Below are 20,480 nucleotides of genomic sequence, written 5' to 3' on the forward strand. Positions count from 1 at the left end.
GGGGATTGCCACCACGACAGGCACCGGAGACCTTACGGCCACAGCTCCGAATGGCCGCATCGACAATGGAGGTGGAGAATATGGTCCACTCGGACTCAGTATCTCCAGCCTCCCCCGGGATCTGGTCAAAGCTCTGCCGGAGGCGGGAGTTGAAGATCTCTCTGACAGGGGATTCTGCTAAACGTTCCCAACAGACCCTCACAATACGTTTGGGTCTGCCGAGTCTGTCCAGCTTCCTCCCCCGCCATCGGATCCAGCTCACCACCAGGTGGTGATCAGTTGACAGCTCTGCCCCTCTCTTCACCCGAGTGTCCAAGACCCTGACATTAAATTGCCTGCTGACACAAGATTTAAAGCCACTCAGACAAGTTCTGACAGAATCTTTATCATTAACTGTTTCTCAGAAATGCATTTTCTTCTTTGACATGATTTCGCTTTGGAAGTAATTTAAGTGTTTGCATAGTACAACACTGAGAACCGGTCCTCTCAGCCAGTGTTGGTCGGATGGAGCAGCAGTTATGTTTGACAAGCTTTAACGAACAGGCTAAGTCAAATATACTCTTTAAAGTGATAGCCTGACTGAGAAGGCGTCATGCGCATTCTGGAAAACGCATCATGGAACTAGAGCAGCTGATCTTGTGAAGACAGAGCTGGAGCATCTGGTGATGAGTGCAAATGGCTGATTAAAAATGCAGAACTAGGCGTCATATTTCTGTCTGCTTATGATTAAAAATGCCTCATGGCCCTCATGCATGTCTCAAAGCTTTGTGACTGAAAACATAGTGAAGCTGAACAGCTGTTCTCATTATCATTGTGTTTGAAGGCAACAGTGAGATTGAGAATTATTTTAAAGGTTGTTTTTTCAGCAATGTATAGGCTGTCCCTGGGTTTTATAATCACAATGGCTCAAGAAACTAAAGACACAGGCAAATAACCCTGTGTGTGGGCAACTAGTTGCTGCATATGAAGCTTGCATTTTACCTGTACACAACAGTAGGACAGCACATTTGGGAGCATCCTTTTTTCAATTAAACCACTGTCATCATAGCACAAGTCCATACTGTCCCTAATAACCTGGTTTAAATGCCAGAAAGACGCACAAGCTCATGCAGCGTGATCTCAGTAGCAGTAAAGATGTACACATGTTCTAACTGGCCTTGATTAAAGAATTCTCCAGCACAAGCATAATCACAGTTACATAAGAGAGCGTGTTGACATGGACCCTGCCTTTCTTATAGCATCAACATTCATTTTCTAGGACCTGTTAAATTGACCTATTAGCCTTGATGACAGGCCTCTCATTTTCACGTCTGCCTGACTTGTTCTGATTCTCTGCAGCCATGAGAGCACACTGTAAGTATTCAGTAAAAGACAAAACATTCAGCTTAATAATTGCCTTGCTGACAGTCTAAAAACAACAACAGACCAGTGTAAAATATGGCTTATTTTTTGAGGCTTTCAGACAGTAATTTCATGTTAGGCTGTACCAGGCTACAGCTGTAGCCTAGTGGGACACATGCAGAGGCAGGAACAGACAGGCTCGCCAGCAGAGGGACTCAAAACATCCGATCAACATAGACCATCTGTGCTGCTACAATACAGATGGACCTCCCTCTCTGCACATTAAACCCCACATCAGACACTTGCATGCTTCAATTTTCTTCTCAATGAATGGAAAGTAATAGCACCCCCAATATCCCCTCCCACTTCCCCCCATGTAGCAGGCGAATTAAAAGCGAGACTCAAACGTATAATCTTCTTGGTCATTCATTCTTCTACCCGGACATGGCAATCTGGATGAATCATTCAGAAGAAAAATAAAGCGAGAACTGGGCTCTGGGCCATGGGGGGATGCTTCTGCACTGACCCTGTTTTAGGCTCCCCCTTATTCAAGGCAGGCACAGGGCATTGAGACAAAATGAATTGGTTCCTGGGGCCAGAGGCGTGCACCAATCAATGTTCAATTTCCCCCACCATCCATTTTTAGGCCCTGGAACACAGAGGCCTGAGTCACTATGTGGACAAAAGGTTTTTCTTACCAACACCTCTAGGCTTCAAAAGGTTTGTAATAGATGTGAGCGCTAATTGAAAACTCATGTGAAATGCACTCCTGGAAGCCCCTTCTCTTAAGTCTGTAGCTCTCTGGCCCTTTTCCTCCTGAGGGCCCTTCAAATATTTACTTTGTCATTGTTATATAGTTTAATGTATAACCTGTGACTAATTGAATTCACAAAGGAGCACCAAATGTACAGAGCAGAGGGAATTCTTTAATCACAAATTCCACTGTAATTAGTTCTCAATAAAGATTTAATTTTACAACATAGGGGCCAAAGTTCAAGCACATTTCACCCACTTTATATCTCATTTTGAATTTATCATGGTAAAGATTCCCTGTGTGTGATGACACCTTGCAAAATGTGAAATAAGAATACACTTGGGTGAATGCCTGGCTGCGCTGGGTACACAGAGCAGAGTGTGGTCTCAGAGTCAAAACCCAGAGTGTGGAGCTGCAGTGTCTCCCCGGCATAACATTACTGTATGTGTAGGATCATTAAGGCTTCACCTTTCCAAAAAAAAGATGATTGACAGTAAAATGGTGGTGATCACAGAGTGCACAACTGCCTAATTCTTCTCATCTTACAAAGGAGCAGTATCAAACTGAAGCATGGCAATCCATATTCATGGACAATCTGGGCTTATTATCACCATCTATACATGAGGCTCACAGTCTGTTTTCAGTACAGCGATCTCTCAGTTGGTTTAAGTGTTATCATTAAGCTGTTATCCCCTCACATTATCTGTGTTGTAGTTTGGAGCTGTCTGCAGCTCTGACCTCAGCTGGGTCCTCCCTTGTTCCTGGAGCAGATGTTAAAAAAAGAGAGCCCCCCCTGCCACCCCCCCTTCAGATTCTACAGACTCAGACATATACACCATCCTGCTGCGCCTCCTCCCTTCACTCGGGCATCTAATTAGGCCGACAGCACAAAGACTCCCAGATGTCAGTGTCCTCCTGGCCTCCTTTGATTATATCCTTTCCACCCCACTGGCTGGCTTGCTGACTGGCTGGATGGCCGGCTGGGAGCCGTGTGGACTATGGGCATCGACGCGTGTCACTCTGTGTAGGTCAACATCAGACCAGTTTAACATATCAGTGATTGCATTTGGTGTAAATCACAGGAAATCGGGCCCTTGGAGTGTCATAAATATAGGCAATGGAGCATTTAGTTTTGTAATACGTTGTTGAGGAATATGACATTATTTTGATCACTATTAGTTAGTCACCAAACCGGTGTCACTGCATATTTAAAACAGCATTTGTCATGGCTAACAGTCACCAAGTGTTTCATTTCCTTTAAAACCAATTAACCAAGAAACACGGGCAACAGACAGTCAACAAGTATTTTAGCTGGGGAAAAATAGTTTGATAGTCAGATTTCCATGCTTCCATGAACACTGGATCTGCTCAGTGAATACTTAATACACGAAATGTTGATTAGCAGTTTTCTGAAACACATTTGATAGCCTCTGTCATGAGCCTCAAATATAAACTTACAGAGCGTTTGGGAGGTACAGTGAAAGAAGCCAAAAGAATGACAACATGGACTCACAGACAAAATGATGAATAGTCTATTTGTGTTAATGCTGTTAAATTTTTGTTTTTAGTGAGCCACATTTAACTGTGTAACACTAAGAATGTTAATACAAAAACAGAAAAAATATGTGAATAATATGTCAAGAAGTACTGTAAATAATTCTCTATTAGACAGCCATGGTATCACAGAATAGATAAGATAAAGATTAAATTAGATAAATTATGTTTTATTTTTGTATTTTGAAACAAATGTACAGTATGTAGTTTAATTGATAGGAAGGGAAATGAATAACTTCACTGATAACTAGTGTGTCTACATGACTGTAGTAGTCTGACATTAAACTCAGATCAGCTTGTCAGAGTTCTAAGGCAAGTGACAGCAAAAAGACTAAGCTTCACTGGGTTTAACTGACAAATGTAAGAGTTCTCTTGTGTTCTGTCAGCTCACCTTATCTGAATGCGCCTCATATCTGGGTTTTAATGTGTTTACTTAATCTTTATCAGCTCCAGTCCATCCACTACCTCATTGCACGTTCTGTACCCCAAGGAAAATTGTGTCAGTGTGTGCTACATCAGGTCTGGGCAGTCAGACACAGTGTTATAATCCATTTTAATTATTTAGTCTAAGTTTCCTATAACTCCTCCCCCCATCTCTGCACCCAAGGGAAGCTGTGGGCTTCACTTCCTCTCCTAATCTCCAGTGGAATGGGACCAAACTAAAATCTAAACATAGACCAGGCTATTTCATCTGATGCAATACACTTCCACAATTAGTCACTACAAAGCCAGAGAGAGAGAGGAGTCTGATGTCTGCATCATTAAAGACAGTGCCTTTCACATCCTGTTCACTGATTAGGCAACTTCCTTTTACACTAAATAGCTCAGGGAGTTATTCAGAAATGGGGCAGAAGGAGAATGTGTCATGTTTGGGAATAAAACATCAATTCTGGATGAGAACATCATGCGTGCAGTCTGATGTGGCATGCAACCACACTACTAGAGCTTCAGACAGGGTGTAACACATAGCCTACATGCAAAAGGGGCTTACTGTTTGGGAAGTGCTGTTGTATACATAGGATTGTGAAGCAAATAATCATGACTGACCTGAAAAATGAAATAAATATAGTTCAGCATAATTCTGTGCCCCACAAGTAGTGGCACTTAGCAGGCCAGTGGTGATCAATAATGCAGTGATATTAGTATAAAGGAATAAATTAGACTCTTTAAATCACTCGTTTCTAAAACTAATAAAAGAGATGAAATGCCTTGATTCATCCTAACCCAGTCTCATCTTCTTGACTGTATTTTAACATGGGTAGAATAAGTGTCATCTCTGGCCATATCCACACATACATGAACGTGGTAATACAAGTTGTGTTGCTCAGACAAGCTCTCTGACCCTGAGGCGTTCATCAGATGACCTTTGACCCCACCTTCACCAATGAGGAAGTGGTATGCTTTCTTTGTGCACAGCCACAGTCAGCCTAAAGCCCCGGGCTCTTTGTAAAGGAGTAGTATGCGTGAAGTAAAGTGTTTATTTTCTGCTGTGGCCTCAGTCAGACCATGTCGGACTGGTTCCCAGCATTGTTTGGAGAAGCCTAGAATAAATATGAGTGGCTGAAGCTTGGAGTTTGGGGCTGGGATGCCTGGGTACCGATGAAAGCAGGCGGCAAGTTCTAGCTGGAGCTTTGCGATCCTAGAGTCCTGTAATCCCTGATGAGAGGTCTACACTTATGCTCCCTCTCTAGCTTGTTTTGAGACAAGGCACTGCAATAGAAACAGAAAGAAATAGGAGAGAAAGAAATTAGAAAGGATAACTTGGTAACTAAGTTTGACGCTGCTGCATCTGCTGCTTTTGATTTGTACTCTGAGCTCATGTAAAAGGTGAAAACCCTTCTAACAGCTGAAACATGACCTGCTGGACCTGAGATATTTCTAGTTGACTTTCTCCTTCACTTTCTGTACTTTACTCCTCCCCTCTCCCCTCCCTACAGGGCTACACAGGTGTGTGGATCGCTGCAGGGCCAAGTGACCATGAACAGCCACCTGGAACACAGAGAGCACTTAAAGAGACTGTCTCTTGACAGCAGCTTGCTGGTAAGTCTGTCCTTAATAATGTGCGCCTGTTAGATTTGTCATTTAGACAGGAAATAAACATTGTGGAATGTCCTATTCATGTTCCAATTGTTTTTAAGGTTTATTTGAACTTGGCTGAGATAAGTGTAGACCTTTACATGACAACACTATCAACTTTCACTGTGTTTAAAGTTAGTCTTTAAAATGAGTTACTAATTCAGAGGGTTTGTGGTTTTTTTTAATGATGTTGTCTTAGCATGCTGTCATTTGCTGTGATTTGTTTGGACTGCATTTCCCACAGAGTATCTTGTTGGTGACGTAGTTTGAAGCTCTGCAGGTGGTGCTGTTTTGTCTCCTCATACATGGTGGCTAACACTGCTCATGCTAACTACACACTCGTTTGTTTATTCTATCTGCTGGGGGATGAAAAATGTTTCATTTCCTGTGTTCAGGGAAGTCTCTTCCAGGAAAGGTCCACTTATGTTGAGTGATTAGAAAAGACAAACGATGTCAGACTTCTTATGATCAGAATGTAGATGGATTGCTTTTGTGTTCTTTACAAAAGCTGTAAAGAAAATAAGCAGTGATGGAAATGTCACAGATGCCCTGAGATTCAAGCATGAAGGCTCTAAATTAAAGCACACACATCCATACATCAGGCAACGGAGAGAAAAAGCAGCCTCCTATCACTGTATTTGTGAAACACAGGGGCTGCTGATGATTGACAGGCTTATCTCTTTGCCGGGTCGCTCTTGCAAATCATAGGAGTGGAAACTTTGGCTTAGGGTTAACTGAAGGTGAATCTGCTCACAAGTGCCTCTTTAGAATGCCAAGTGCAGCCTCATTGTGGCTGCTGTGTGTGTCCACATGGGAGTAAAGAAGCTTATCCCTCCACCCAGGGCATACAGTATGGTCACTGCACAGGAAATAATAAATCAAGAGGCTTAAAATAGCATTTTTATACATTTTTATATAGGAAATGCTGAAGTCATCAAGGTCACATTTGTTGCAGCTGATTAAGACCACAGTTACTCAGGGTGTTTCTCTTCAAAGTAAGCCTGAAATATTATCAAACCATTGAGTAATATACAGTTGTATAGGCTAGATTTCCAAAGCTGTTTAGTTGTTTATGGTGTAGCTTGTTACTGACAGTGATGAGGCTTTAATAGTGCTGAAGCATGTCAACATATTGTGTTGATTTGCTACTGACCCATCTTAACCCATTGCTGACATGTAGGAGCACTGGTGCTTAAAGAAATACCCCGTGCTGTTCTGGTGACTGCTTCTTTACTTGCAGTTTTGTTTCTATCTATAATATTTAGATTGTGTCACGTTTGTAGGAATTAGGGCTGCAACTGATTTTCATAATTGATTATTTATTTTATTAATAAATTTGTTTTGTCAAATACCAAATGTAATCGACAGCACATCAAAAATTCATCTTCTACTGTAAAAGTGTGTCAATCACCCCTGACTTAAACTGTGACATGAGAGGCCATGTAGAAGGAGCACACCTGGAGTGACACACTCACTGTTGGTGATAGCAGACCCTGAACTGTAATTTATTTGCAGTGGTTTAGCTTTGTGAATGTGTAACTTCAGTTGACCCAGTGGATGATTACTTTCTGATGGGTTTTTTATCAGATGACTGTGTGATCCATCAAGGGTTTCCGAACTGCCTCACTCCCACTAATAGTTATCGGTTGGTATGAAGTATTTTGTGGCTTTAATTGCTTTAATTGGATACGCAGTGTCCTGGTTTAATGTGAGGCTGAAAGTAGGTCACACTTGTGACACGGGTTTATGATTCAACATGCTCACATTTGTCCACTCAACTATCCATGCATACATTTTTGTCCCCATTTTCATGTTTCGCTGTTCTCTCTCCTGTGCAACCATCTGTTTTTCTCTCTTTTGTCTTCTATAAATCTCCTCTTCCACTTCCACTCAATCTCAGTGCTTTCTTTTGTCTTACTTTATCTTTTTCTCTTCTCCCCCCCCCACTGATTTATTCTCACTCAGGGCAGCAGGAGCATAAGGGTGCTGGCTTGATTTTGTAGTGGGACATGAGGAAGCCCAGAGCATGTTTGGTAAAGGTCCAGCATAGATCTGGTGGCAGTATGCAGATTTGACTTCATGGCAGTGGGTAACCATGAGAAGAGCTTTGTAGCAAAACTGAAGAAAAGGTTTGTTATCCAGTTTGATTCAAGTCAAATGATAGTAACTTAATATGTGCACATATTGTTGCATGAAAGGAAGGAAATGGCAAACATTCCTTGTCTGAATTGCTCAATGTGAAATATTTTATTGTGGAATTGATATTTACTTTAGTATTGCAGTAATTTAAAGGGTCACACACACAAGTTAAACATTTCATATGAGCCTTTAATCAGCCACAAGTCACATAGTTTGAGGCCAAAAATTTAAATTTGTCTCTAATCTCAAACCTGGGACTTTATCCTTCCAGCGCTGGCAGGGGATATGTCTCTGGTCCTCCTGACGCTGGTGTAGATAAAACTATAAAGTCCTATAAACACTCCTTTTCCTGGGAGGATATGAGCCTCTGATATATATATTTTTTAAGCATCTGAGAAAACACAGGAGGTGGTTTCTGACATTCTGTCAGACGACAGGCATGAGTGCCCATGTTCTGGTTTTCCCTCTCTGTCACCTGTGGTCTAGTTTTGGTCTCTGCTCACAGTGCACTTTATAAAACATGCTGAATGACCTGGATAGATGGGCCTAGGCAGTGTCATTTACCCAGTTTTGTCACAAGGCTGTCAACCTTTTAGTGAAAGATTACACTTGTATCATCTGGAAAATGGTTGTTTTCATAGTTTGTTAAGATAATGCACAAGAGATATTTCCTGTTGGGGATGCCCCAGACAGATTTTCAGCTCACAATAGCGTACAAAGGTTGAGATAAAATACCATATGTCAGCTGAGAACCAGGTAAAATATTTATGTCTGCTCTTCTTTGGATGGGTTACAGGGCCTAGCTTCATACACAACGTCTATCAGTCGTCTAGGGGTAATGAGTGTAGGACTTGAATGTCAGTCTGGACCACCACCTCACACATGTATAATACATTGAGCAAGCATATGTTTCCTTAGTGAATGAAGGCTAGGTTAAGGGAAATTTTCTTGTGTGTTTGCTCCAAAACTGACTTCATGTCTTTGTATACTTTCACATGTGTTTGATATAACTTTTTAAAATAAATTTTTTGGGCTTTTCACCATTATTGGGGACAGTATGTTGAAGAGAAGCAGGCAGGAAATAGAGGAAGGGCCTGTGACACGAGGCGGACTCGATCCGTCAAACACTCACAGTGCATATGGCTGAACCACTGGACTACTGGGGCACCCTATGTTTGATGTGATTAAAGTGTGAGCGGCATTGTGCGTTTGAAAGAGGAGCTGACCCTTAGTCAGTGTTATCAGCATTTTATTGATGCCTTTCATTACAGTGCTCAGCTCCTGTGACAGGAAATAGGTTTGGTTGGACCATCTAATCTGGATCATGTTATGTAGCTCAGGGATGTCCCAGAGTAACAGCAGATACAGAAGTGCTCACAAGTAACTGCGACACCATTTGCATTACATAACTGCTGTGTTGCTGGGTTGATTCTGTGGCTCTGTGTATTTTTATCATTTGATGCCTGTTTGCAGGTGAGACTCTCTATCATGCAGGAACACGCACGATGAGCCCACTGGCTGTGGTCGGTCTGTGAACTGTTGCTAGCTGCTGCCAGCAGCTTTAACTAGGTCACTGCAGAAGCTCTGTCAGGGGTCCATTCTACACAGTACAAGCTAACGCAGCATCAGTTTTGGGTGAATTTAGCAACTATGGCATTGGGTTTTGTTCACAGCTGCATCTAGCAAACTGATGGAAACAGAGTCTCAGAAACAAAGGTTAAATAATTAACCCTTAAAACCACTTCATTCAAAGAAGTAAGAGACTTTTCGTCTTTGTGTGCTTGCATATGTGTTTATGGCCTTGTGAATGTAAGAGGAGCTGATGCTTAGTCAGCATTATCAGCATTTCATTACAGTGCTCAGCTCCTGTGACAGGAAATAGGTTGGGTTGGACCATCTCAACAAATAGTTTTACATTTGTTGAAATAATTTGGTTTTGTTTGTGAACTGGACAGTGCATTTACAAACACCATAATTTACCCACAAATCAGCATGCACATTTGTAAATCTTTAAGTTTTTATTTGTAGATAATGTGACACACTTCTCTCCAGAGGTAACTGAAGTGGCTCAGCAGTGAACACGAACAGCATTAGAAGTACATTAGGAATAGAGAGAAAAGAACCTGCAGGGTTTGGAGCGGTGCCCATTTTTAAAGCTTTCTGCACCTGGGTTGCACTTGGGTTGTGGTTTTTGGAAAGTTACAAAGTTTGGCACAACAGAAACCTCCTTCATCCAACCTGAGATGAAAGGCCCTCAGCACGTCTGTTGTAGAGCATAATCATCTTTTGCCCTGGCTTCAGCATTCAGGCAGGGTGATTGTATATGATAAATGCTTTGCCACGTGCCCGGACCAGACTGGATGTTTATCACTGTCAAATCATTCCATTTTGCTTTAGCTTTATTTCATTAAATATCTGTGCCAACTGCTTAATTCCTCTCTCACTTTCATCAAACAACAGAGCCTCATGTCTTTCTGTCTAGGATGTGGTGTCTAATGCATTTCCTCACACTGTGAAATAACACTCATCAACCCAAAAATCCTTAAATTGGTGAGAGCATGTCCTTATTTTCTCTTCCACACCCTTTTCCTTGCCAATGTGTGCAGCAGTGCAATCATGCTCAGAGATAATTGATAACAAAAGGCCAAATTGAAAACACTCTGCAGGGGAGGGTTAATAATCAAGTGCTCTACATTACCGATTAAACGCTTGGTGCATAGTTGTGAGTTGTATTGACTAAACAGCATGTGGTCCTGCTTTTCTGTTCATATCCAAGGTTGGGTTTAACTAAATCCCCCCTGGCTTTGTCAAGCGTCCTTTTCGTATTTTACATCCTGATTTGCTGCCATGTTGTTATGCAGGCTGCAACCTGTTTCATTGGTCCAAACAACACTGGGAAAGTAAGACAATAAAATTGTCCCAAAACACTCAAACTAGTTTGGTTTATGCTAAATTTAAGTGCAAATTAATTAGATGGCAGACCAGCATGGGGTCTGTTTGGCAGGACTGGATTTCCTCCTTCCTCCCCTCCAGCCTATTACAGCTGGCTGTTATAAGGCAGAATGAAGACATAAAACATAAGTAGTGGAGTGAGCTCTGAAGCTAGATGGGAAGAAATGTTCAGTCTGATCTGATTGGCTCTAGCATCATCAGGCAGACAAATGGAGAAGTTTGATATTATTACTGAGCAGAGTGTAATTATATTGCAGAAATCCACTGACAATGCTATTCCTCAAAATGGGCCCTGTTCCTATGGCATTACAGGATGGCAAGCTCAGGGGATGAGTGCTTACTCATTGTCAGCTTGACTCCTGAGTAACTGGTGTAAAGTGTGGTCCAGGGGCTGAAGCTGATTAGGCAATTTGGGTGGGAGCCAGTTCCATAAAAAGATTTAGACTCTTGATGGAGCAGCCGCTGCTTTTTCTCTCAGAGCACACTCACACTTCATCTTGAGTGTCTAAGTGAAGTTTCTCAGCAGGGTGTACCACCAGTCTCACCCTCCAGCTGGGTCTCTAACAGCTCCCTCAGCACGCAGGTGACATACTATACATACCTGGGCTCACTACGTGGGTAGCCACGGGGCTGTAGGGTGTGGGAACACAGTGAAGTCTGGGACACTCACTGACTCTGAGAGGCAGAAGAGGTAACGTTTTTCCTCCCTTTGTCTCATGGGAACCGTCAACGCTTTCATGAGCCCAGTGAGACACAATTACAGTGTTGGCTTTTCAATAGACTCCAGTCTGAATCCCAGTGGCTTCCCCTGTAACCAACCACACACTGTGGATAAGAGTAAGCGGTCTGCGTCTGCTTGTAAAATTAGTTTAATAATTGTTGAGGCTGTTTTGATACGAGCCACTCGTCGGTTTTTCCAACCTCCAAGTAATGAGCTTTGGCAGCCCACTGTTAATACCCTGCATGTGTTTTTAATAGAGAAATTACATCATATTTAATGGATCTCAGCACCACAGTGAAGAAATGCTTCTTCAGTTGTCTTTACCCGTCATTTGAACAGATTTGTCATAAAATTAGTTCCCTGGCATTTGCAGGGATTTGAGTGGAGTTTTCAGGTTTGCTTTCAGTGATACTGAGACAAGCATTCCAACAGACCTGATTATTCTTACTCTGGCATGGGAACCATCTTCGCCGCCTGTGAATGACACACTAATGTACGCTGAAATCTCTGAATTGGGTCACAAGTTGTTTGTATGTTTCATGCTTCAGTTCTTTGAAATGTGTAAAAATCACATTTGCCTGCTGGCCATAGGATGATGTTGTCAACAGCTCTCTTCAGCCTACTGCTCAGTCAAAGACACATTAGTTATCAGTCAGAAAATAAAAGCATTTGGATCTGTTTCATACTGACTGACGAGGCTTTTTACTTTATTGTGAGAGGGACACTGAGGTTGTGCTGTGTGCATGTCCCTTCTCGTGCCAGTTTGTACAATTGGACATTTATTTCCCCTCATCCAGTGAAGCCGTCCTTTGTGCTCTGTGATTTGAGGGGCTAGTTACAGACTCTTCTCTCAGTCATGATGGAAGATACTGGGGGTTGCGTGTGGTTGTAATCATGTGCATTGTTCCCCAAACATTAGCACTTTGCACCAATTTCTATTCATGCTGTGGTTTTGCTCGAGAGCCTGGTGGCAGGAACATAGAGGCCTTTTGAGAGGCTTGAAGTCTGCAGAGACAAGGAGAAGACTGTTTGTTTCCGCACAGGATTGTGCACACGGAGCTGATAAGTGTGCCCTCAAATGCTGGTTTATAAAGATAAAGTCACATGGTTAAGGAGTAAATTTGTTCAGCTTGATTAAACATGACATCTTTTTATGTCACCAGGAACAAGCTTTGATTATTCAAGTGTTATGACTTGACATCACACTAAACAGTGTGATCAGATCAGATGCTCATACTTGCCCTGAAGAAGTTATGCATCCTGTTTCTTGTGACTGTAACTTATAACAAATATCCCTAAAAGTAGCACGTATATTCATTTGTAAGTATAAACTCTTTACATTTTTTGATGTGTAAAAAAATCTTTTTCTGCAGGTCATGTCTCCTTATCCTCAATAGTCAAGTTTCAATCCAAATATAGTGCAAATTTTAAGAAAATGTACAGAAAATATGTGAAAGAAAATGCAAGTCATAATGTTAGTTGCATTACTGACAACTGAGAAACCAGTTAATATGTAAAATAGTTAATATAAATGTCAGCTTGGATTTTTTTTTTTTTTAACCAGACATCATTAAAGTCATAGAGTAAAAGAAGAGGAAATCGTAAGCTACCTCAGTGTGTAATTTTGGGAACCATCAATACATCCTATGTGGAAGTTTGACTTTAGAATACCACAAAATGAAATTAGGTCATATTTGACATAATCAAAATCATATTTGAACTCATTAAAGTGAACTGACCCTGGGTAGATAGTCATTTCTGGGAATATCGCTGTTACGCTCACTAACATGCTGTTTAAAAGGTTTAAGCTATTTCTTAGGTCATTTATAGAAGCACAGCTTAATATATTGTATTGCTTCTTGCATATTTCACTTCTCTTCCATTGAATACAAAGGTTTAAGAAACATTATTATATTCCTTTGGGTTCATTGTGTGGAAAAAGTGGCCAGTCTCAGCACAGAAACATGATCAAAACACTGTAGTCTTTAAAGCTTATCCCAGGGTGTTAACCTCGCCCACCTGGCAAGGAAGCTCCATCTCCAGGGATGTTTGTTCATCATATGCAGATGAGGCACCATGTTTAGATCCAACACTGGCACTGAAGGTTTGGATCTGAACAAGGCAAAACTGGCAGAGGGTGGCTAACAGGATTGGACATGCAGATTAAGACCCTAGTGGATGGGGAGAAACTGAGGAGGGGCTGCATCTGTCAGCAAAGGGAGGCCCACCTCCACACCTTTCAGCTGGGGCAGGACAAGCTCACCCTGTGGCCTCCTGGCAGACTGGGTGTGGGTGTGAGAGGCAGAAGGTGGTGCAGTGGTGTGCGGCGGTTGGCGCGTCCTGTCTATTCTTCTGCACAGAGGCCGCCCTGTAATCACATCCTCCTCATCAGGCACTGAGCCAAACCCTCGGCTGGGATCTAACAGAGCTCTTTCATGCTTGGGTTTTCTAAGACCAGAGTTAAAAATGTGGGGAACCAAGCAGGTTGGTGGGTTTCCTGGTAGATAATGGCTATCTCTCTATCAATTCTCTAGTAATTTTCTAAAAGGAGGAGCACATTTGGTTTGTTGGTGACTATAGTTGCAGTATGGTTTTGGGGTAATGATTGTTTGGAGCCAGTTGGACCCTGCCTGTTCTAGGACCAGCTGGTGTTGAGTAGTGGGAGATAAAATTACACAGTATGTGGTAAAGGATTCTCTCTAGTTCCTGTAACATGTTTTTGCTCTGCAGTCAGGCCCATGGACATTACCTTAAGAAATAGTGTTGTATTTACTGAGCTGTTAAATTTGTGCTCCTTTCTGACTGTAAAGATTAAGAAATCCATGTATATCCTAACTTTAGATCCCAGCTTTAGCTCTTGTGTAGGACTCTGTGTTGGTCAGTGATCTGGGTAGTGCCTAATGACCCTAGAATCACTTCCTGCCCAGTCCAGGGAAATATTTATGTCTCTGCATTAACTCCAACCACTGAGTAAATACATACAGAAACCGCTTTAAAACTAACATTTGAAATATGGCTCTATGTAAGTGCTCAAGGCCCCACTGTTTGTTTTGATATAGGATGATTGAAGGAGACTGTGTGTTTGTGTGCCAACATGTGCACAAATAATATGGATGTGTGTTTACATGTGAGCATATGTGGATGTAAATTAGCTCTGTGAGCCTAAAGATGTGTTCAGGACACTGTGAGACTCCTCGTGTGGGAAAAGCAGATCCCTTCCAGGCCAGTTGTCACCCAGTGGAGGCTGTACTGGTCAGGCTTGTATGCCAAGTTCCTAACAGGTGTTCACATAAAGGAGTTGGGCCTCCTTGCACCTTTTCTTTCTTTGTTTTTTTAGGATCTGGTTTTAATTGTTCTCATGACATTCTCACTGTACACGCATTGACACAACTAGTTTGGAATTTCACCGCCTTTAATTTACAGGTAGTTTCTAACTTGACAAATGATGCAGTTCTTACTTCGGTGTAGTCTTTCAGCCATTCCAAACCACAATAATCACTGTTAATTTATTATATTAGGTTTATATTATTTTACCATTAATCTCAGTGAAGCTTTGACATCTCATTTGCTAAAGATTTATTACCAAAAGAGTCAGTGGTTTCCACCAGATTGCATTTTTTGTCATTCCAGACCAGTCATTATGTTGGTGTTAGTGACATGATGCCTTCTCACTGACAAATCGAGCATCCTTAAATTGCCAAAGGATGCATTATTAAAATCTCAGTCTTTATTATATAGACATGGCTGCTCATTATGCGTTCTGCATGAACTACCTTACTGAAATTGAATAATGGTTTACACAGCTCATGCACAGATGACTGGTAGCATTAGCTACAGTGAAGCCATTTATCTTCAAAGCAGTGAAAGCTGCGTTTGCTTGCACAATAGCATTTAAAGTTATTTTCTATTTAAGGGAGTGTCATGATTGGGCGGCACTTGCTTTGATGGAGAATAGTCAGTCACTTACAGGAATGATTTCAGGTAGGGCCCTGACCTTAACACTTGCATCGCCTTTGGCTTGCTTCACATAACCTGACAGTGTGGAGTTGTTGTATTGGATGCCATAAATTCCACAGTGAGGCTTGCCCAGGCGCCTGCTGACTGATGAGTTTGTAATCTACGTTTGAGCAGGAGCACCACCTGCCACTCAGCTGCCATCAATCACAGTGATAGCCACAGGTCACAAGCTCAGGCCTCTATGGCGTGAAAACAGTAGAAATAGGTCAGAATATTACATCTCAGTGAGTGCTGTTACACTGAAACTGTAAAAAAAAAGTGTAGACCGTGTTTGGTGTGTGGTCAAAATGCACGATGTGACACTCTACTGAAGTGCTACAGTAAGAGCTCATGGTGTCATCAATATTTGGAGTTTTTAACCAGACTGGTGTGATACATTTTAACATCAACTAAAGTCATTTCGCCTTGAAGCTCTTAGGTGGGGAACCGAAGCCCTTGATCACTTTTTGTGGCCACCTTGCCAGAAAGTGGGTGATATTGTGAAGCCTTGTGCAGCCACACTGGTTGGTGCAAGAAAATCTGCCTGGTCAGATAGCATACACTGAGGTCATGAGTCACTGCTGCTCAAAGTCTTCTTTAACAGCTATTTAAACGAGGAATTAAAACATGATTCAGCAACTTCATGGGCGTTTTACCCTCAGAAAATTTACAAATTGATCCTGGTGGATGTTTTAGGAGAATTTTGATAGTGTTCCCTAAATAGCTGCCATGTTTTTCCAGTGTAAAGAAGATATGAGAAAAAATTGGATAAAAAATAAAAACATAAGTAGTTTAGAAGACAGTCATTTAAACTGAGTGCAGAACAAAAAGGGTTTTAGGGAACAGGTTGGATATTTCCACTGTTCCTTTTTGTGAGAGAATTTACATTGTGGCTAAAAACTAGATAAACCAGACCATAAACCAAATGGGATTTCTGACACATTTCTTGCCTGTGGGTAATGCACATAACACTAGAGCAGCCGCATGGCTCAGTGGTCAGAAAATGCTTCAAAAGCTTATTGTCCTGTCACCAAATGAGACAATCAGTCTGTACTTGCCTGTTCTGGGAGATTACACTGGAAAACACTAGTTCACTGTAAAGTAAAGTGTTTTTCTAAGACATGATTCCCTCCCTTTCCTTCCCCACCAAATCGACCTACTTCCCAGTGAAAACTGTGCAGACCAGTACAAAGGACTGGATCACAAGTGCTTCTTTTCCTGCCAGAGGACACGAGTCATACAATGTATTCGATGTTGAACTGAGGTGCTGCTCTCACGGTGAGACAGCGGAAAATACTCCTGAGGCAAATGTCAAGGAGTCCTTTCATAGCCTGTTTGATACCCCTGTCGTCCTGCCAGTCAGCTGCAGGAACGCAAATTTTCTCTCCTTATTTGCTGCCAAGTCTCTACGAGTGGAGCAGCAGCAGCAGTCGTACTTGTGAGGCAGCCAGTGTTCAGAAGTCCCATCATGACAGAGTTTTGGACCAAAGGTGGAGTTGCAGAAAAATAAAAAACAGCCAATCAGGAGTCTGACTTAGCTCTCTCTGCTGACATGTGAATATTTTATGTCTTTACACCAATGCACAAATACCAGCCATTCGCTGCTTCACACACCAAAACTAAAAACCACACACATACTTGTCTTGGCAGCACACTTCAGTAGGGCCTACCCAGGTGATTTAATCTGATGTGACTTGCTGAATATTGACAAGAGCTGATGTGGCCTTGCTGAAGAGGGTTGAGAATTCAGATAAGGCACTGCCAAATCTACACGACTGCCTGCTGGATCATCATTCCAACACACACACATGAACACAGTGGTAGGCAGCAGCTGAGACTGGGGAACGAAGCGGAAGAGGAGGAAGGCAAGTGGGCACAGGATGAACAAGTTTGAGCACCACGCCATAGTGTCGCTCTGCAGGAGGATCCAAAACATCCCCTTGCTGGAGCTGTTGGTGGTGAGTCCATATGCCCCCCTCCAGTCTTTCCATCTCTTCCGGGCTTCCATCCATTGAGGAGATATGTGGGACAGGATGCAGGCTGTCTGGAGCTGGAAGTAGGTCCAACTGGGTCATAATCAGGCTAGCATCCTGCCCTCTGGTCTGCCCCAAATCCACAATGCCTACCTTGCTAGTGCCCCAGACAGGAGACAGGAATTGCCCAGGGTCTTACAGGGTGGGTTTGCTGCAGGGAAAGTTGAACTTAATCAGGAAGCAAGTGACATACAAGTTTGTATTTGGTGTGTGCATGGCAGTATTTACACTTTGTTACGTGTGTCTGTGTTTATACCTGTCATTATGTGTAATATCACATACAGACTGTGTATACAGAAATTCACTGCTTTCTTTTGAGTGGCTTCATGTGCTGAAATGACAACATTAGAAACAGTATTTATAACTGAAAGATTTCAGTTTGACACCGTTTTGCTGGTTGCACTTTCTAAAATTTAAGGATCAGCTCCTTCTGTACTGCCACCTAGTGCATTTCAAAGACAAAATTATTAGTGAGTCAATTTAAAAAGGCTTAACTTATAGGACGCATCATTCTTGTAGCCTTTGTGTGTTTTCAGACATTTGCTGTGTGTCAGCGATTCCAAGGTAACAGAATGTCAGAATTCTTGACTGTGTGCGGTGTATCCCAAGTGTAGTGATCTTACCATGTTCCATATGCAGGTCACTAGCTGACAAGCTACACAAGGTTGTTTCACATTTCCAATACATCTCCAGAAGGTCAGAATCAGGGGACCTGTGGGCCAACTATACATTTTTATGCCAAGCAGTTGAGGTGGGCTGTGACATTTGACAGTTTATTTGTAGGTTGCCATAATGTGCTGTGTGTGTGTGTGTGTGTGTGTGTGTGTGTGTGTGTGTGTGTGTGTGTGTGTGTTGGAGGAGAAACAGGCATTTGAATGTGTGGCAACAGCCAGATCTAAAAATATCACCTAGGTTTGAGGATAGTCTTCAGTGCTTCTGCTTTTTTGGTTTATTTTTTGTTTTGGAGCAGGTGTAAGCAGAAGGGATGTGGGATCCTAAGTGCTTCGATTTATTGGATTGGCAGGAAAAACTGCTTTGTGCTCTTCTGGAAACGGCACAAAAGAAAAGAAAAAATTATTATTTCAGGTGTGAGATATTAATTGTGTGAGACATTGCAATTCAAGTATCAACACTGTTCACTGTGCACATATAAGGATATGCATTGTAGCAAAAAGCACTTATATCTTTATACACTTCATCACTTTAATGTTGCAGTAAAGGAGGAACTAGTGTTATAATTTGAAGTACTTTACATACTGCTGGTAGCTTGTGAATTTCCCTCCCAGGATCAGTAAAGTTTGATGGTTCTACTGTATTTTGTTTTGTTCATCTGATTCTGAAGTAACTAACCAAAGTTATTAAATGCATGTAGTGTAGTAATGAAGCCAAAGTATGAAGTGGGAGAAAATGGATATAGTTAAATCAAATACCTCAGAGTTGTGTTTAACAGCACTGGAGTTCAGAGAGGATTTTCCTTTCTTCATCATCATTTATCTTTCACTGTCTGGTCACTGAGCCTGAGGTGTTTTGTGGAAATCCAGGGGTTTTTAGCCTCTGCCACCGCATGGACACAATTATGCAGACAAATGTCTCCGCCGACCTCTAAGACTCCATATATTCTTTATTTAATTACATTAGCAGAAGCTGGATAGTGACTAATGGCTCGTGGAGGAGAAGGAGCGGGGGGAGAAACATACGACCAGAACTGGAGAGGCCCAGGATGCATGATTGCATTTTTCCATCCTATTTCACTCTCTCGCTCTTCCTCATGCCCAGATCGCTCCCTGCGCTCTGTTTAACCCCCCATACACACACACGCGCTATGTTTTCATTACTTGTGGGGACTTTACATTGACTTACATTCATTTCCTATAGACTTACCTTAACCATAACCACTACTTGCCTAACACCTAATACCTAACCATAAACCATGTTGCCCCCGTAAAATTCAATGATTTCCTTGTGGATGGCCAAGTTCCCACAATGCGAGTGTGTTAACAGTTGTCGGTCCCCATAATGTAAGTAATACAAAGGCCCACACACTTGCACACTGATCAACTGAGCCTTTTTCCAGCCTGAAAGATTTCTATGTAGCAAGAATACATTATGGGATGGGATTTTTTACTGTAATGAATTGTGGCACAAATGTTGGCATTATAGCTGATGTTCTGCAGTGTCTCCGATTTTTGTGATGTACAGCCATACTGAGTCTGCACTCAAAGCTTAAATCAAAATAAAGCTTTGTCAGTGCCACAAGAGACTCTTTCTCTTAGCATTGCTTTAAGTGTGAAATGGATGAAAGCATTACATTCACTGAGCCAACAAATGTGTTCTGTTTGCCATGTAAACCATTTCCAGGAGTGCTTTTTCTTTATCATCCTGTGTTGCCATATAAAAACCTTAACCTGCCAACGGCAATAGTTTAACAAAAAAAAAAAAAAAAAAAAAAAAAAAAAAGGAACGCACTTGTTCAGTGGTTTAACATGTTCTGGCACACCATAAAATGGCTGATGGACTGATCACCTGAAAAATACAGTTATGGATCATTGTAAAAGGCTTCTGCTTACCATGTTGATTGCTGGTTGATGCTTTTGGATGAAATGTTTTTGTTTCCGGTATTATACAGTCCAGTTTCAGTGTGCTCCAAGTTAGATCAACTGATCACCACCTGGTGGTGAGTTGGATCCGATGGTGGGGGAGGAAGCTGGACAGACTCGGCAGACCCAAACGTATTGTGAGGATCTGTTGGGAACATTTGGCATAACCCCCTGTCCGGGAGATCTTCAACTCCCACCTCTGGCAGAGCTTCAACCAGATCCTGAGGAACACTGGAGACATTGAGTCCAAATGGACCATGTTCTCCACCTCCATTGCCGATGCAGCCACTCGGGGCTGTGGCCGTAAGGCCTCTGGT

General features: G+C 42.1%; 1 protein-coding gene across 3 annotated transcripts in view; it reads left to right on the top strand.

Moving 5' to 3' along the window:
• LOC109960527 (nck-associated protein 5-like) overlaps positions 1-20,480 on the top strand; it is a 134,189-nt gene that overhangs the window by 3,902 nt on the left and 109,807 nt on the right. For 2 of the 3 annotated variants that reach the window (XM_020600684.1, XM_020600686.1), the window contains exon 2: positions 5,587-5,689. In XM_020600684.1, the coding sequence (XP_020456340.1) occupies positions 5,587-5,689 (103 nt within the window). Of the gene's footprint in view, positions 1-5,586; positions 5,690-20,480 lie in introns of those variants that run through there. The other variant, XM_020600688.1, reaches the window with a different exon arrangement.

Source organism: Monopterus albus, unplaced genomic scaffold (genome assembly GCF_001952655.1).
Source record: "Monopterus albus unplaced genomic scaffold, M_albus_1.0 scaffold48.1, whole genome shotgun sequence".
NCBI lineage: Eukaryota > Metazoa > Chordata > Actinopteri > Synbranchiformes > Synbranchidae > Monopterus > Monopterus albus.